We start from the raw sequence: 16359 nt of genomic DNA, 5'->3' as shown, positions 1-16359 counted from the left end.
TTTGCCATTCGGCAATACATATAGAACAGAGGAGTAGAAAAAAATCAACAGTACTGTGAGCAGGCGAAAAAAAATTCACAACATTTGTTTATTGAGCGAGAAAATAAAGCATAATATATGAATACATTATGCACATTCATACACATCTTTAGGACAGAGCCCAAAACATCATTTTTATTTCCTCTTGATCGCACCATTTTCCATTCGATTCGAAGTTTTTGCTTCTCTTGATCTCTTGCTGGATGGTTGGTGTGTGTGTGCGTTGCAACAGTTTTCAATTCTTACGAACGATATTGTGCGATGAGAGATAGAGAGCCGACTTTAGCGAACGATGATAATGATGATCTAACAATAAAAACGATGGCAAACACACAAAAAGCGTGTAATAAAGATAGGAACATTGTGTGTAGGTACGTAGTCATTACACACAACTAACGATGATGAATTTGATAAACTAAATTATGATTCTTTCGGAAATAATTCTGTATTCTATTCCATGGCGGAAATTGTATGTATTTGTGTATTTGTCGGCTTTCCATACATCGACAGACAGATAAATAGATAAATTTTTTTCCTTCACCATCATCATCATCATATAATGAACGACTCAAAATCTAGCAATTTATTAAAGCTCTCTTTTATCGATCGTTTACTGCGTTTCACTTCGTCATTGCGCACAGTGATGCATTTACTCCAAATTACATACGGAAAAAGTGACATGAAATAACTGAGTACATCAGCATTTTCTATGCAACAACAACCGAATTGAATGAACAAGCCTTTTATCCGTTTGTCTCTCTCTCACACTCTATGCTCGGTGCCAAATTTTTGTGCGCAAGATTTTTCATTTGGCACGATTTTTGATTTTGTCTTGTCAACGTCTAGCTGCCTCTCGATCATTTTTACAAAACAAAAACGTTTAAATTGCAACTGGAGGCGAAAAAGTCGACTTAATTTGCGAAAAAGTCACGTTATTTCCTCTCTTCAAGACGATGGGAGATACTTACTCTTTTTTGCGGATCGCCAATCAATTTCGTCGTATGCAAATCATCCTCATCAATACTGGCCGAACATGGATCGCGATATCTGAAACGAAAACGGAAAGAGAACGAAAAAAAAGAGAAAAAAAAGACATAACGAATGATTGTAAAATTACCATCAGGCCACAAAATAAACATCATAATTCATATCACACAAAAGAGACCGTAATAATACTAAATAGGGAGCACCAATGTTGAGGCGAAGAAAAAGAAACAAAATTTGATACGAACGTGGCGTTCTTTTTACGTCATTTTATTTTTCAATCATCTTTTGCTGCAATTTCACACGATGGCAGAATAGATGTGTGCATAATGCGGAACGATCACGCAGTCCACATTGAACCAGATCTGTCAAACGATTCCGAAGACAAAAGTGAAAGAAAAAACACTAACCGCTTGACAGAAATCAATATGTACGTGTTGCTTTTTTTCTTGCATAGTCGTCTTTTTTTTACAATGGATAAAATAGAAAATAGATTCTACCCGGTTTTTATGGCATTTCTTACAATGAAAGTTTCAAATTATATGCCTTTTGGCATTTTGAAATTTTTGAATTGTTTACAATCGAGCATCGCACTGTGGCTTACTCGATTGGTACGCTGTCTATTTTTCTGTCTATCTCGCCCGCTCTTACTTGATACAAAAATTTATTTCAAAACGATTTATTACCGTATAATAGACGTTTTTATTGATTGCAGCCGGATTTTGAATGGGAAATATTGTTTTCTCTATTTGAGATGAGGCAAACTCTTTTTTGTATTTGTTTTGTCGTGTAGGCGATGAGCAATGGGCTTGGTATCAATTGGATGAAAAATCGACGTGGTTCGGCTTTTTATTTAGGTTCGCGAGGGATAGGCAAAAAAGCAATGAGAATTATAAAGTACTTTGGTTCAATGAGAGATAAAAGCATTATGACACTAATTGCATCAAGTTTTATGTCTTGGGCTTTGACAAACCGATTCAATAGAGAGAAAAATATCGCAATGCAATCGATCTATACGGCAATTGCACACGAATATTGCAAATGAAGCGACCACGATTCAATCGATTCGCTCAAACTCATTATGCCAATTTTCTGCGGCAAACGCGAAATTCCATCTAACTTCCAATTTGCTTTTTTTTGTTTTCGTTATTTTTTTTTCTTCAACTCAAGAACATTGATTCAAATCGAAAACGTGATTATCGTCTGTTTCAAATCAAACAAACAAACGAAACGAATCGAGTCCGGGCAACGATCGTTTGAGTGAAAAGAAAAGCATGCATCTAACATGTAAATTAGAAAAAATACTACGTAATCTGTGTGTTTGCTTGTAAGTTGTAGTTGCTGGTTGTTGTTTTTTTTTTTCTTTACCTGGATGGACACGCGCATAATGGTTGCGTGTAGTTGAGTCTCACGTAAACTGTGTTGCATACCTGCGTATTTGAATGGAGTGAAAAGAGGAAGAGAATGAACATCAGAAAATAAATAAATAAAATATACCAACAACGACTATAATAAGAAGAAATAGCAACAAAAACATTTCAGTTAAAGTTAAATTGAAACTAATAGAGAAAAAGAGAGAGAGAGAGAAAGATAGTAGAAAAGAAAAAGAATCGTCGGCCAAACGGCCAAAGCACAAGAAATGCAATCACAAAATGTATCAAATACAAATCAAATGCACGGAAATGCAAAATGCACCGGCGCACCCAATCACAATTTGCGAGCACGGCCAATCAAATTGTGATGCACCATCGTGCCAATGTAATTCAATCGAGCAAATCAAATTGTGGTGAAGATTTTTTTTTTTTCATTTCTTGCGCGGCCAAAATCAAGCCAAGAGCCGCTCTCTCGAATGAAATGATTCGCGTACCAATCATTCGGTGTGCGCAAGTGCGCAGTGCAAAGTGTATACGATACATTGTAGATAGTAAATCGAATCAAAATTATGAAAGTCCATTTAACGATCTATTGGCCATTTTGCTAATATTACAGAATTTCAATTCGCATTGCTTTGCACAAGTCGTTGCACTCTTTTCGGCTATGCGATGCACATCAGAAAATTAGAGCAATAAAAAGTGCTCATTTAGATAAAAAAAAAAAAAAAAAAAAAAAAAACAAAACAAAAAATCAAGATCCGTATCACCAAACAGTGTGCTCGTTCGTTACATTTATCACACTTACGTTAACGGATGGCTACACATCAGTGTGAGGAGCCGAATGCGAATGTTATTTTATTATTGTTGCATTGGATGGCTGTGATGTTAGCGAGCCACCTCGAGCGAAAAATCGAATCAACGCGGTGTCGACACAAAAGACATCGTAAAAAGTGATTTCATCTCACGGACATTAACAGCACATACACACCACTGGCAAATTGCTAGTTCGAAGTTGATGGTTTTTTATTGTTTTACAACACCTTGAATGCCGAAACAACATCGGCTATCGCATGTTTGACGTGAAACATTCATTATTGTTGTGGTTGTTCGTTAAATGAATATTATTATTATCAACACCATAAATATGGAACAGTGATCACCGATCAGAAATTGATTTTTCTTCATTTTCTACATTTCTTTCTCTCCCTTCCACTCTTTCTATTGCACTCATGTTCGATTGCAATTGAATCAGGTCGAATGCGGTGCGAATAAGCGAGTAAGCGCGTTTTTCCCTGCACAGATTCAATTTAACCAATTTCCAGTCATAATATTTTTTCAAGGCAAAGTTCAACATCGATTGACCTTCTTCGATTTTTTTTCCAACATACCACCATTAGATAAAACTTATAGTACATTTCTTTCGCCAATGATAGATCGGTTGATATGAGAATTTCTCTCGACGGTTGTTGTTACTATTTTTGTTTTCTTGCTTGTCTGAAATGAAAGTAAAATGGGCGCCACATTCTTTTTCACTCTTCATCAAGTACAAGCGATATATATATGTACGAAAATCAAAGTAAATTTTTGATCATGGCGTTCGTGCATCCAACGATTCGATTCTCATTGTTCTAGGGCCATAAACTAGTTTACATTCATCGATGGATGAATCGTATGTGTGTTATTTTTTTGACGGGTCACAACAACGATGCGATTTTTTGTGGTTTGACTTGTCAGAGGTGCTGATTATTATTGGCGATAAATATGCTTTGGTGTCGTCGAGAATTGTATACATTCGATTTTTTGTTTTGTTTTAAGTGCATAAATTATGGCAAGGGTCTTGAAGATGTTTGATGATAGCCCAATTTGAACGTGATGATGTGTGAAACTCTGAGAGAACGATTTGACTCTTGTCACTCAACTTTCTATTTTTTGCTGTTGTTGTTGAGCTGGCCTACGATCTGGCTGTAAATGTGACTGCTTTATGTGCTTTTCTAATTAAAAACAAAGAGCCGCACATCGGTGTTGTTTTTTTTCTTCTCTTCTTGCAATTACTTTTACCGATAAATTTCAATACTTATTTCATTAACTCTTACCTGTTGAATGGCGCATTCGGGTAATACGTAAATATGTTGATTATGTGGATAAAAGTGATACTTAGTCGGTTTTATTGACTGTGGCTGTAAAAGAAAGGTTAGAAGAAAAAATCCTAATTAGAAAATTTATTAAAAACTTGCAATATACTATTGTAAATCGGAATGAGTGAAAGACCCATATAAACAGTGTGTAAATTTTTCCAAGTCGATGAATGAAGTGCTGGCCACAAGAGCACCGTATAAATTTCAAAACTTATCGAAAAGAAAGGAATTTATTTTACGAGTATTTTGCACTATTCGCATGATATTTCCTAGGCCTATTACACGTTTTAAGAGCAAAGAAAGTATTTCCACTCGTTTGAAATGCATAGAACTTGTTACACCTACATTTGGGCACACTTACTATTACACGTGCTGTGCGCCTAGTGAAAAAAAACAATCAATTGCGCGATAAATCATTTCAAGTTCAATCTTGATTATTGAAAAAGTTGAATACACACACACATCAGTCCAACGCAAGGAAAAGTGGCTTTTTAAAAAGACAGCCAATGTAAACGTTTATTGTAATAATAATTTTGCCGATATTTTCAGTTTAAGTAAAAGATTAATCGATTGGAAATCGCCCGGTTGTGAGATTTAAACAAAGAAGTGTTTTGGAATTGAACGCGGTACCAGGAAAATAAAATGGTACCTAAGTAAACAGAAAATCACACGATCGACATGCAAGAAACGGTGCTACACTCATTTGCGCTAGGCTAGCGGTGAAAAATGTTTCTGAATCGATTTATTGCAGTCATTTACAATACGTTGCCGAACAGTAAATCCATCTGCATAATTCATGACTGGCATAACCCAATTAACATCAAATGAATAGTTTTTCGTGTGCTTATCTAATGCGAATAACGTGAGACGAAGTCAATTTTAACTACTGCGCTTAACGAGTAATATGCACAATGCAACTGACCCGCTGCGCCCCAATGTGAATTCCCACGTCAAGCTAAAGGATATATATTTTTTATTTTCATTTCGAACATTCAAAATGGTCCGTATATTCTCATTTTGGGTATATTCATATAGAATGCATGATTCTGTATGCTTTTACAATAGAAAATCGATGTGTTGCTTTTATTCAGCGTCGATTAATTGCTTTCAAAATAAAATCCAAATCACGTTCAATGATAGTGAGCATGCGTATCACACGATTTGAAATGATCACTTTCAAGATCACGCTCACTTCCTCCACACGCGGTCAAAAGAGAAATTTTCATGCAAAAATTCATGTCTGGTAGCACGAAATGGCGCGTGTGAGAGTGTGAATCTTACGGAACCGCAAAACAAAATTTGTCAAAATGAAACGTAAAGCATTTGCAATAAATCATTTGTGTGGAATCACATGCGATGATCACGATCGAAAATCAGAAAACCAAGCACGAAGAACCACAATATAGAAAACTAATTGAAAAAAAGGCAAAACGAAATTACAGAACATCTATTAGTGACAGATTACGATTCTCATTTTCACTTGGCGCCGAACCACCGCAAATCGACGTGTGAAAGAACAATAACGCAATTTAAAGTAATGAAATTAAGAGGTTGCGAACCTTCTCTGCCACAACCATTCCAATAGAATCATACATATAGAAAAGTATTAATTTTCTCTCTCTCTCTCTCTCTCTCTCTCTCTCGTTCGATGTGCGCAAGCATTTGGTTCTTTTGTTTTACTCGGTTTTCAGGTCGTATCAAAAAAACTGTCGACGCTCGACAATTTACTGTTTTGAAAGTTACACCGCAACTCTGCTAAAATGCCACTGCCATTTTCATTGAAGAGAGACAGTTTTGTCAGTTTTTTCAACGCATTTCCGTTGAAATTATTGCCACGATTCGATCTAATGAAACATGCAACAGATATACGGTAAAACAGAAATGAGATCGAGTTAATAAAATAATTTAAATAGCGGCCAGTTGGTCGAGCAATTTTGTTTTGATTGGCGCGGGAGAACAAGTTAATCTTGATTTTATTGAGCCTTTTATAAAACCCATTTTATGCAAATAAAACACTCAACAAATGATTAAGAAACTATGGCTCGTTGTAGAAATCTGATTATCTTTCTCTCTCACTTCAAATTGACAGAAATGCTTTTTTTTCGCAAATTATCACCTGAAAATTTTCTCTTTTACATTCTATTGTGATCTCATATGCTTTTTTCTCTTATTTTTGAATTTGGCAATTTAATTTTGATCTCATACATAACAATGAAATTGCTATGGCATTATTGCCAAATTCAAATGAAAGTTCAAGATTAAATGATTTTGAAAGTGAACAAAAACCCGAACACACATCGAAAATGGAATTCTAGATAATTTTTGGGAAAAAAATCTGCATATAGTTGCGTTGGTGGTATTTTCGTGGTAATTAAATGAAGAAAAGTGAAAAGTGGCTTTCAATTTCATATTGCATTTGAAGAATATGCCGCCCGAAGTTTTCACTTTTTCGGCAATTTCAAATGAATCAACAACGTCCGATTTTGGTAAGACATTTCTTTCGAATATCTTTCGATTCACCAAAATCGAAACAATATCGAATACGATTTTCCTGGCTTAAGAACTGTCCGTACTGCTTTGTGTCGTGATTTTTCAATGCTGCACAATAAAAACCAGCTCCTCTATAGAATATCAATTCATATTTTCGTAGATAATTGAAAAAAAGAGGTATGAATGTTTGACCAAAGCTGTATCATTTCTATGGGCATGATTGCCGCCGAAGCATTCAGTATTATCCCATTGATTCGATGCTCATTCGTTTACTTATCTCTATATGAAATGAACAAAATTCTGTATGGATAACAAGCGTATTGATTTGAAAGTAGATTTTTTTCTCTCTTATGCCGGTGTGTATCTAATTCAATAAAACAGCGATGAGAAGAAAAAAATTGATTTTAAATGCTGACCGAAAGAGATATTCAAAACATGCATTTGCCATTACAATGCTACAGACCGAATGAAGCGTTACCAGAACGTGCAAACCAGTAAATCTCTGTGAAAGAAAAAAAAAAAACCATTGGAAAGCAAAAAAAATGTGTGCGCGATTTGTTTTCGATATGTACACAGCGTCCGAGTCGTACGTGCAATCAAAATTGGTTGGGGTTCACCGAAAATGATGAAGAAAAACACTGAAACTGCAAATAACATTACTTTCTTTCAAAGTTATTAGAAGTTATTCTTTCCCAAGAGAATTTAATTGGTCATGGGCTTTGGCATTGTTGAAAATTGCACAAAATGGCAAAAGAACCGAAAACGCCAAAACCTTCGCCATAGTTCACAGCACAGCACATCAGAAAGTTCAAAAAATTATCGAACAGACGATGAAAGAAAAGATGCACAAGACACAATAGCGAACAAAAAGTAAAATCTTCTACTTCGCGTGCAGACATATCGACAGAATTGAATATTCACGGTATAATTTGTGCATTTGCTACGGACTCTTGCACAAGAGTGCAACTTTTACGAGTGAAAGTCACATTGTTTTCCCGAAACGTTCAATGCTCAAAAAACCACTTTTGAATTCGCGTAGATGTGAGCGTGTGTTTGCGGCACTAAAATCGATCAACCGTGCACAGTGATTCTTTTAGCCCCCACATGCACATAAAAAACAACAACGCACAATAGAACTAATGATGTGACGGCAGCACACGATGTAATGTGGGCATTTAATTAATTTAATGTTCTTCACTGTGGATTTTTGTGTTCTTATCCAATTCACGTTAAATAATCACCAGGAATAAAATGCACAGCAAGAGGCGAAATCGCCAATTGAGCGGAGAGAATTGCATAATTTTTATGGGTGTGTGTATGAAAAACATAGTCATCACAGTCATTTATTTTTATTGATTCTATTGCCTCTAGTGGTAAAGGTGGTCATCTATGCCGTTGACGTACGGTTTAGCGCTGGACTTGATTTGTTATGAAGCAATTATTTCAAATGCCATTAAAATTATCGTGCACAAAATACATTCTACAAACTTCCATTTTACTGAATAGATCCAGTCACATCACATTCACTCAACACTCGAACCGTACCGTACGGACGCATTTGTATGTGTGTGTGTGTGTTTTGGCCTGAGCGTTGCGCTCATTTTACAATGGTTGAAATTTTAAGGCTATAAAATTGATTTCCCTTTTTTGAAAGTGTGAATAATTTATAGTGAAGTAGCGGTTAATGGATCTGTCATACGTTCACCGAACAGAATATGCACTAGACAAAAAAAACCAACAATTCTAACACAACTCATATAGATATATATGTTAATGATGGATTATTATTTTTTTTTAACCAACAAAAAGATCATCATCGATTATTTGCGGATTTTATTCATAATTTCACATATTTTTTGGTCTTATTTATGGATGGCATGACGATGGAAAGTGCTCATAACTGCTTGAATTTGACGTGCCGATAATATTTTTGCATACTAAATGGGATGAAATACAATGAAAAGTATACATGTCAGTGGTGAAAAGAAAATTTGTTGCACTGTGTGCACACACGAATCGGATGGGAGCAAATCCATCAAGATTTTCAGGTCATTAAAGAAGAGAAAAATACATTTAACCCATGCAATTTCCAGACAGCGTCGTGTCTTTTTTGTCTGTATATTTTTTTCTTCAAAACGTATGCCATTTTATTGTCCAAATTGATTGTATTGTAACATTTAGCGGCAACATATCAGTTTGCATGTGTTCCATGGTTAATGCCACCGCCGACGTCAATAGTCGTAAATCATATCATCCAATTTAAGAATTTTAATTTATCAAGCAAAATAAGATGAAAAAGGAATTTTACTATTTCATGCTTCGTCCATGGATCGATGAATGCAAAACATCATTAAGCGATCGCCCTTATGCACCGAAATTCGCTCCAATACGAAATTTAACGAAATCACCACGGCTGGGCTGTAAGTCAGAGTAAACACTATTGTGTTGCGCACACTTCTCACATATTCTGCGTCCCGAGCGATTGTTTTTATTTTGTTTTCGTCTTATCCATTTCATGGAAATGCTCGTAAAATACTCATGCTTTACTCGTATGCGCAACGCTTCTGACCAATTATTGGTAAAAATGTAAAGGGACTCGTGTGCAAATGGTCGAAAGAGATTTATGTTTTAGTACATCTAATTTCCAACTTGTAAGATTCCTTTTCGTAGGAAAATCACTTTGTTTTTTTTTTCAACATGTTCCCCCCAATTCGAATGGAACTGAAAAATACACAGTTGCAAATGGTTTTACTAAATGCGCAGAATGTTCTGTATTCCTCGGTAGATTTTATTGTAGGCAATCTGATTTCCAACAGTGAAGTGATGCCACACTTTGTTTTATTGCTGGCAACGGCAATGTATCAAACGCACATTTTTTGTGGTTGTCGTGTGTGCGTCTGTTATATCTGTGCTGCTTTTTTTGTGTTCTTTCAATAATCTTGATTCTTTGATAAAATAATAACTTTTCGTTCTAACTCGCAAAATGAGAGAGAGAGAGAGAAAAACAACAACAGCTAAAGCGGCGTAAAAAAAACTCGGTTGATGCAAACGGAGCAAATATTGTACGTGAGAATGAGAGAACCATATAAAAAAAATCCAGCACGAAATTGAATTCAATACGATTTTTCTCGCGATCGTTCGCTTAAAAAGCCTAATTGAATTGGAATTTATTTTATTATGTTTTCAAAGGAGCGACGCGCACATACTATAATATTATATAGTAGGCTTTATTCTTTGCCTACATCGATCTATACGTTTGCCTCTCTATTCGCCATCGTACGCCATGGCTTTGCAGAAAATTTAGCATTCATCATATGCACGTAGTTGCTTATTATATTATATGTTGTAAATGAAGAGAGCAACAGAAAGATGAAAATCCACAACAATGGCATTGAATTGAACAACAACTGTGATGATTTGAACATGAAATGCGCTCCAGTGTTGTTGTTGATGATGTTTAAGAGTTTTATGAATATAAAAGTGTTTGTTTTTGCGCCGAATGAAGTAGAGAAAGAAAGAAAAAAGCAACAGCACGGCTAACCGTTTTACATGAAATCGGAAATTTTGTGCTGAACACCACACATCGTGTGTTTGTATGTATCTTTCTATGACGGTTGACCGCATTTGATGATTTGCACATTTCATTAAGATCGTGGATTTTGATAAATTTAAATTCAATTCAAAACGACACTTTTACGACATATAAACTGTAAAAATTGCATTTACCATTGAACCATCATTTATTATTACGAAGAAAAGTCGAAGAAAATACACCACATTTCTAATCGCATCAAATCGACTTACAAACTAAAAGTCATTTACATACGATTTTTATTCTCATTGCCGGCAGCATATCAACCGATCGTATATATGATGATGGAAAATCAACAGGAATTGGTTGCTAAAGCAAATATTATCGCCATTTGCCCCATTATCGGCATTAATAGTTGCGATGCGATTAATTTCAAATCAAATCTTTGTACATTTATAATCATATACGGTGCGAATGTGTATGTATTCGCCTTTTTTATTGAACGCTTGCGCGGACCTACTTTTTAAGCCGTACTTGAAAATTTGTCATGTTTCACTAATGATCCAATGGCAATAATAACATTCTTTCACGGGCAATAGAGCAGAGAGAGATGGATGGTGTTTATGAGGGAGAGAGAAATGACAGAACTCGAATTGACAAAAGTCAATTTTCCAGATGAACTGTGTTGGTAAGCCACTGGAAAGGGCAGATATTTTACTTGCATTTCATATGTACGTATATCGCCGTATGCGATTGCATTCCGTTTCCGAGTGAGAGATAGCCTCGTATACATTTTCTTTCTGATCTTTCATTTTGAATCATTTTTTACTGCGGGCAATAGCATGCTTTCCAAACCATCCAAATGCCACTTTTGACGATAGATTATATCACGCGAATGCATTAAAACACTCATAAACACAAGAATTTCGAAAAGTGAAGTGGAAGATTTAAAACCATGTACGGTTGTTGGTTTTTTTTTTACTTCTTTGTCTTGAATTTGTTGGGATTGCGCACGTGTAAAGAGCACTTGAGTGATTGATGCAAACAGAGGCGTTTCAAATTGTACTTATTTTGTATGAATGCGCCACAGATTTATTCAAATTTGAAGAGAAAAAGAGAGAGAGAGAGAGAGAGAGAGAGAGAAAAGCGAAAGAAAAATTGTCCTTATCATCGGCTTCAATCGTTGGCCGTTTAGTATTGTTGCCATTTCACATGTGAACCTTTTCATACCATTCAAAAATGTGCCAAAATCCGAAACATCCGTTGAAAGTACACATCAAATCTAGATATTGCACTCATTCTACCATTCCATTTCCTATCAAATTAAGCACAGAAATCAATTTGGGAAAGGCAAAAATTACAGAGTTCTGTCTTTCCTGTTGTCGAATTTTTCTATTTGTTGAAAATGATTTCCCTCAAAAAAAGAACACTCAACCATTTGCAGACTATTGTGCAGAACCCAAACCACTAATTTGCATGTACGTATAGAAACTAGACACATTCATTGTAGCAAAAAAAAATCTATCGGGAAGAGTACACGCATCATAAATGCACAGTACACAATGAATATGAAGTGAAATATATGAAACAGCAGCAACTTTGTTGCGCAAAGTTCTATGCATACACACAAATTGAGTTGGAACGTGCGCAAACGATCATCATACACACAAAGTATGTAAACAATCGTAATAATAGACGAACGGAGGAAAGCGAAAAACAAACATCGCTAATGATCATGACGATGACGCGATGATGGTATTGAAGAAGAAAATGCAAAACGCAATCAAAGCAGAGAAGGTAGAAGAAGAAGAAAAAAATTGGCGCATTTCTAGAACGAGAGAAAAATGGAATTGGATTATTCCGCATATATTTAGTTTAGTATGAGTGTGTTTTGCTTCTTCGGTTAGATTTGTTTTTTTCTTCATTGCCTTGCCATTTCGCTGAAATGACGACGACGACGAAGGCATCAGTAATAACAGCAACATCACCAGGGTAAACTCACTCACAAAACGAGAAGAACAATCGGTTCGCCTGAGTGCATTTGTGGGTTACAATTAAAATAATATTTTTGTATTTGTTGTTGTTGTTGTTGTGTATGTGTATGCTCTTCAGATTCTTTGGCACAAAATATCTGTATAATGTAGCAGCTGTTTGATAAAGACACTGCTGTGTTGTGCATTCAATCGTTGTATTTATTTGATATGCTGTTATTTTGTTGTATATGTGTACCAAATTGTCGACAGAAGAAAACTGTATTGCAAGCAAATTGTGGGCTCAGCATCGAGGGAGTTGCGAAAATAGCACGGGCTTGTTATAACAAATGTATTTACATACGATGGCACCACAAAACATCGATTTGCTAGGCGCATCCACACGATCGTCATCCGCCGTTGCTGATGCTGCTGCCGCCGCCGCCGCCGCCGTTGCCATCATCATCTTCGCTATACATTACTCATGCCACTTAAGCCTTGCTGTTATCAACGATGTAATCAAACACACGAATATGAAGAGATAGAGAGAAAAACAACATTGAAAACAATTTCATTATCCCATTCACTTGCTCTCGCAATCGAACACATATCGAAACTTCTGTCAGCGCAATAAACGAAACAGCAGGCAATGGAGGAGTTAAATGAAAATTGATTTATAAAATATATAGATATTTAGAGAAAGAGAGAGAAAGCTCAGCTCTTACACTACCATTACTATTATAAACATAATAATGTAGTAATGTAACGGTTCATCATTGAAATGTTATCGATTCAAATTCATTGAAATGTTTTCCAAATGCGCACACTCCATAGGATAACATGACATTTGCTCCGTGAGTTCATTCATTTGGAATTATTAATTAGTCAAATGTCTAGTAGATTTTAATAGCAGCGCTTGTTTATATACGGCTAATCCATCGTGTCATTTCAGAATAAACACTGAATATCTTTGACATTTTTTCCATTCAATTGCTAAACCGATTCGAAACACAATGCCACGGTTTAAGTGTAATCAAACTCTTGTGGTAAACTCGTTTTCTAACTGCCCGAACTAATGTCATTCCCGCTACTAATTTTCAAACCTGAACATTATACGCCGCTGCGTGGTGTACAGTAAAAATAGTTGATGACGGTGTGTATATTCAATTTTCAGAACTTAAATCAAAGACTTCTTGAATGGTATTTTCATTTCGAATGAAATGAGCAACACACATTTTCAAAACGAAAATAGGCACATTTTCGTTTGTCGATCACACTAATCACACATAAATCTCAAAGTCACGAATCAAATCAATTGCTCAATTTTGATATAGTATTTGACCGAATTCGATGTTGATTATTACAATTTTTTTCCCGGCTTCGTCGTGCATTTGATGTGCACATTACAATCGACATATCTTTTGAAAATTCAATTTGAAGATCGAGCATAGATTTTTTCGATGCTGTACGAAATAGAATTCAAAGCAGAAAACAACTTAAACAACGTTATGAATCCAGTTGTCTTGAGATTTTTGACACATTGCATTTACCGACCCATGTGCACCGTCACCGTAATTATCATCATCTTTGTTTTGTCGCTTGCAGCCAAATCATTTTAGAATGATTCGATTATGTATTTCACGCGCGCCTATCGCCTTTTAACTGCATTCAAAACATATAACACGAAGCAGAAGAGAATAATGAAGTATAAACAAAACACAAGCAACCAACTCGATTGCGGCTCTATCGGCAAGTTTGTGGTCTTGATTTTCTCATTATTATATCTGCTAAACTATTAAACAACAACAGCGGGAGCAAAAATAAAAATCCGTTGGTTTTTAATCAAAAAGATACAGGCGAAAAGTGGTCGCGTCAGTCGCCGAACCATACGGTGTATTATTTTTCATTCGTTTGATATGATTCTCAATGTTCAATTGTTGGCAATTGAGTAAATAAATGAAATAAAATGACGAAGACAAACGGAAAAAAAGCAAGCAATAAGAAATGATATCAAATTGATTAGAAGCAAAACAAAACACTCGACTCGAATATAGTGATTCAAAACATTAAAATGATCGTCCATTGTTTTGCCATTGGTTATATTGTATGATATGTATACGAAATGTGCTGCTGTTGTCGTTGTTATTGTCGTTTTCGACTCTGTCGTTTGGCTATTGGTATATGTGCATAGCCATGTTGCCATGTTTTTGGCTTACCAAATGCCAGTCAGATGTTGAATAGAATATCAGCTGCGCTTCGACAATAGAACTCCATAACGGGGCAAATCAACAAATAAACGTCGGGCAACAAAATGAAAAGGAAAGAAAGACGACCAAAAAAAAACACCGAATGAATTCTGTTCACGAATCTTTTTCAATTTTATTAATATACGCGATAGCGATTTGCACGAGATTTATTATAATGTTTGCCATATATTCCAGCCTCGATTTTTCGCAAGCCATTTTTTACCCAAAATAAAACACTATATAGACGAATGGCGATTTGGCTTCTTTGGCAATTTTTTTTTTTTCATTTTATGGAAAAAAGATCAAATTCTATTGAAATCCACGGCTACAGTAAAAAGAGAGAGAGACTCGTGTCCACGGCGTGAGCAAAGAAAAAAAAATAAACCAGCGAACTAGCGATTGGCTATTGAATAGTTTGGCGCGCGCGCGATATGCATCGCGATCGAAATAGGCATTTGAGAAAGCCGAACGTGTTCTAATTTCTTATGTCGGTTTGACGTTCGCTTGAAATTTGTGTGTATGATTTTGTTTGTAAAGTGCATTTTGAAAGAAAATAAAGAGTCTTACGGGAGTAAGACGAACTTTTCCGCACTGTGGTAGTTGTGTATTTTATTAAGAAAGTTCAAAATAATATTTGTTCGATTTTTCAAGCCTTTCAAGCGGCGTAAAGTCCGAGACCAAAAAATATGTTCCAACTTTGGCAACGAAATATTCTTTGATTTAATAGCAGAAGTACTCGAGAAAAGAGATTTTTCACACTTTCATGATGAACCCATTTGTACGACATTTGAAAGTATTCTATTTCTAACAAAACACTATAAAAAATATGTCTGACGTTAATTTTGCCATGAAAATTATTTTTGAAACACTTTTTATAACTTAAGTCACAAAAAATTTGGATTTTTATATGGGAGTCATGTCTGTATGCTACCTTAATGGTGTGAAACTTTGCACAGGCTATTTTTCTCACAAAAAAATAACATTCGGAGGGTTTGGAGAAATTTTAAGCAAAAGTAAGAGCACCTCCCATACAAAATATTCGTTTTTGATCCAAAAATTGAAAATTTTGTATGAGAGGTACCCCTAATTTTGATTGAAATCTCTTCAAACTTTCAGAATGTTATTTTTTTGTGTGAAAAATAGTCTGTGCAAATTTTTACGTCATTAAGGTAGCATACAGGCATGGCTCCCATACAAAAATTAAATTTTTCGCGATTTTTTCAAAGAAACTCTGTTAAAACTTAATTGTATCTCAAAATAAACATCGGATTCGGTTTTCTCGTGCCAAAAAACCCCCCAATACATATTTTTGAGTGTTTAAGTCTACATTAAGTATGACTTTTCGACGAAAATTGGACTCTTTTTCATAGGTATCACTACAGGCATGAAATTTTTTTCCATCGACCAAAGTCGCTCAAAAGCTAATGATTTCTATTCCTCGGGACCCCCAATCATCCCGTGAAGTCAGATTTCAAATAACTTTTCTGGGGGGTGAGATAATCGATGGACAAATTTTGCGTACGGCGGACAACGTACGACGTACGACGTACGACGTACGACGTACGACGTACGACGTACGACGTACGACGT

General features: G+C 35.6%; 2 protein-coding genes across 2 annotated transcripts in view; one reads left to right on the top strand and one right to left on the bottom strand.

Moving 5' to 3' along the window:
* The window catches only part of LOC116342741 (elongation factor-like GTPase 1), a 56707-nt gene that overhangs the window by 6088 nt on the left and 34260 nt on the right, over positions 1–16359 (top strand). The gene's annotated exons all lie outside the window — the stretch shown is intronic.
* LOC116342742 overlaps positions 1–16359 on the bottom strand; it is a 33131-nt gene that overhangs the window by 2700 nt on the left and 14072 nt on the right. Inside the window, exons 2-4 of the mRNA XM_031770462.1 lie at positions 4490–4573; positions 2392–2453; positions 1008–1086 (exon numbers count right to left, since the gene is read on the bottom strand). Coding sequence (XP_031626322.1) covers positions 1008–1086; positions 2392–2453; positions 4490–4573 — 225 coding nt within the window. The remainder of the gene's footprint in view (positions 1–1007; positions 1087–2391; positions 2454–4489; positions 4574–16359) is intronic.

The sequence above is a fragment of the Contarinia nasturtii genome, unplaced genomic scaffold (genome assembly GCF_009176525.2).
Source record: "Contarinia nasturtii isolate CC-2019 unplaced genomic scaffold, AAFC_CNas_1.1 Cnas_scaffold_928, whole genome shotgun sequence".
NCBI lineage: Eukaryota > Metazoa > Arthropoda > Insecta > Diptera > Cecidomyiidae > Contarinia > Contarinia nasturtii.
Note: the sequence above shows the minus strand (reverse complement) of the source record. Positions and strands in the feature narration are given on the sequence as shown.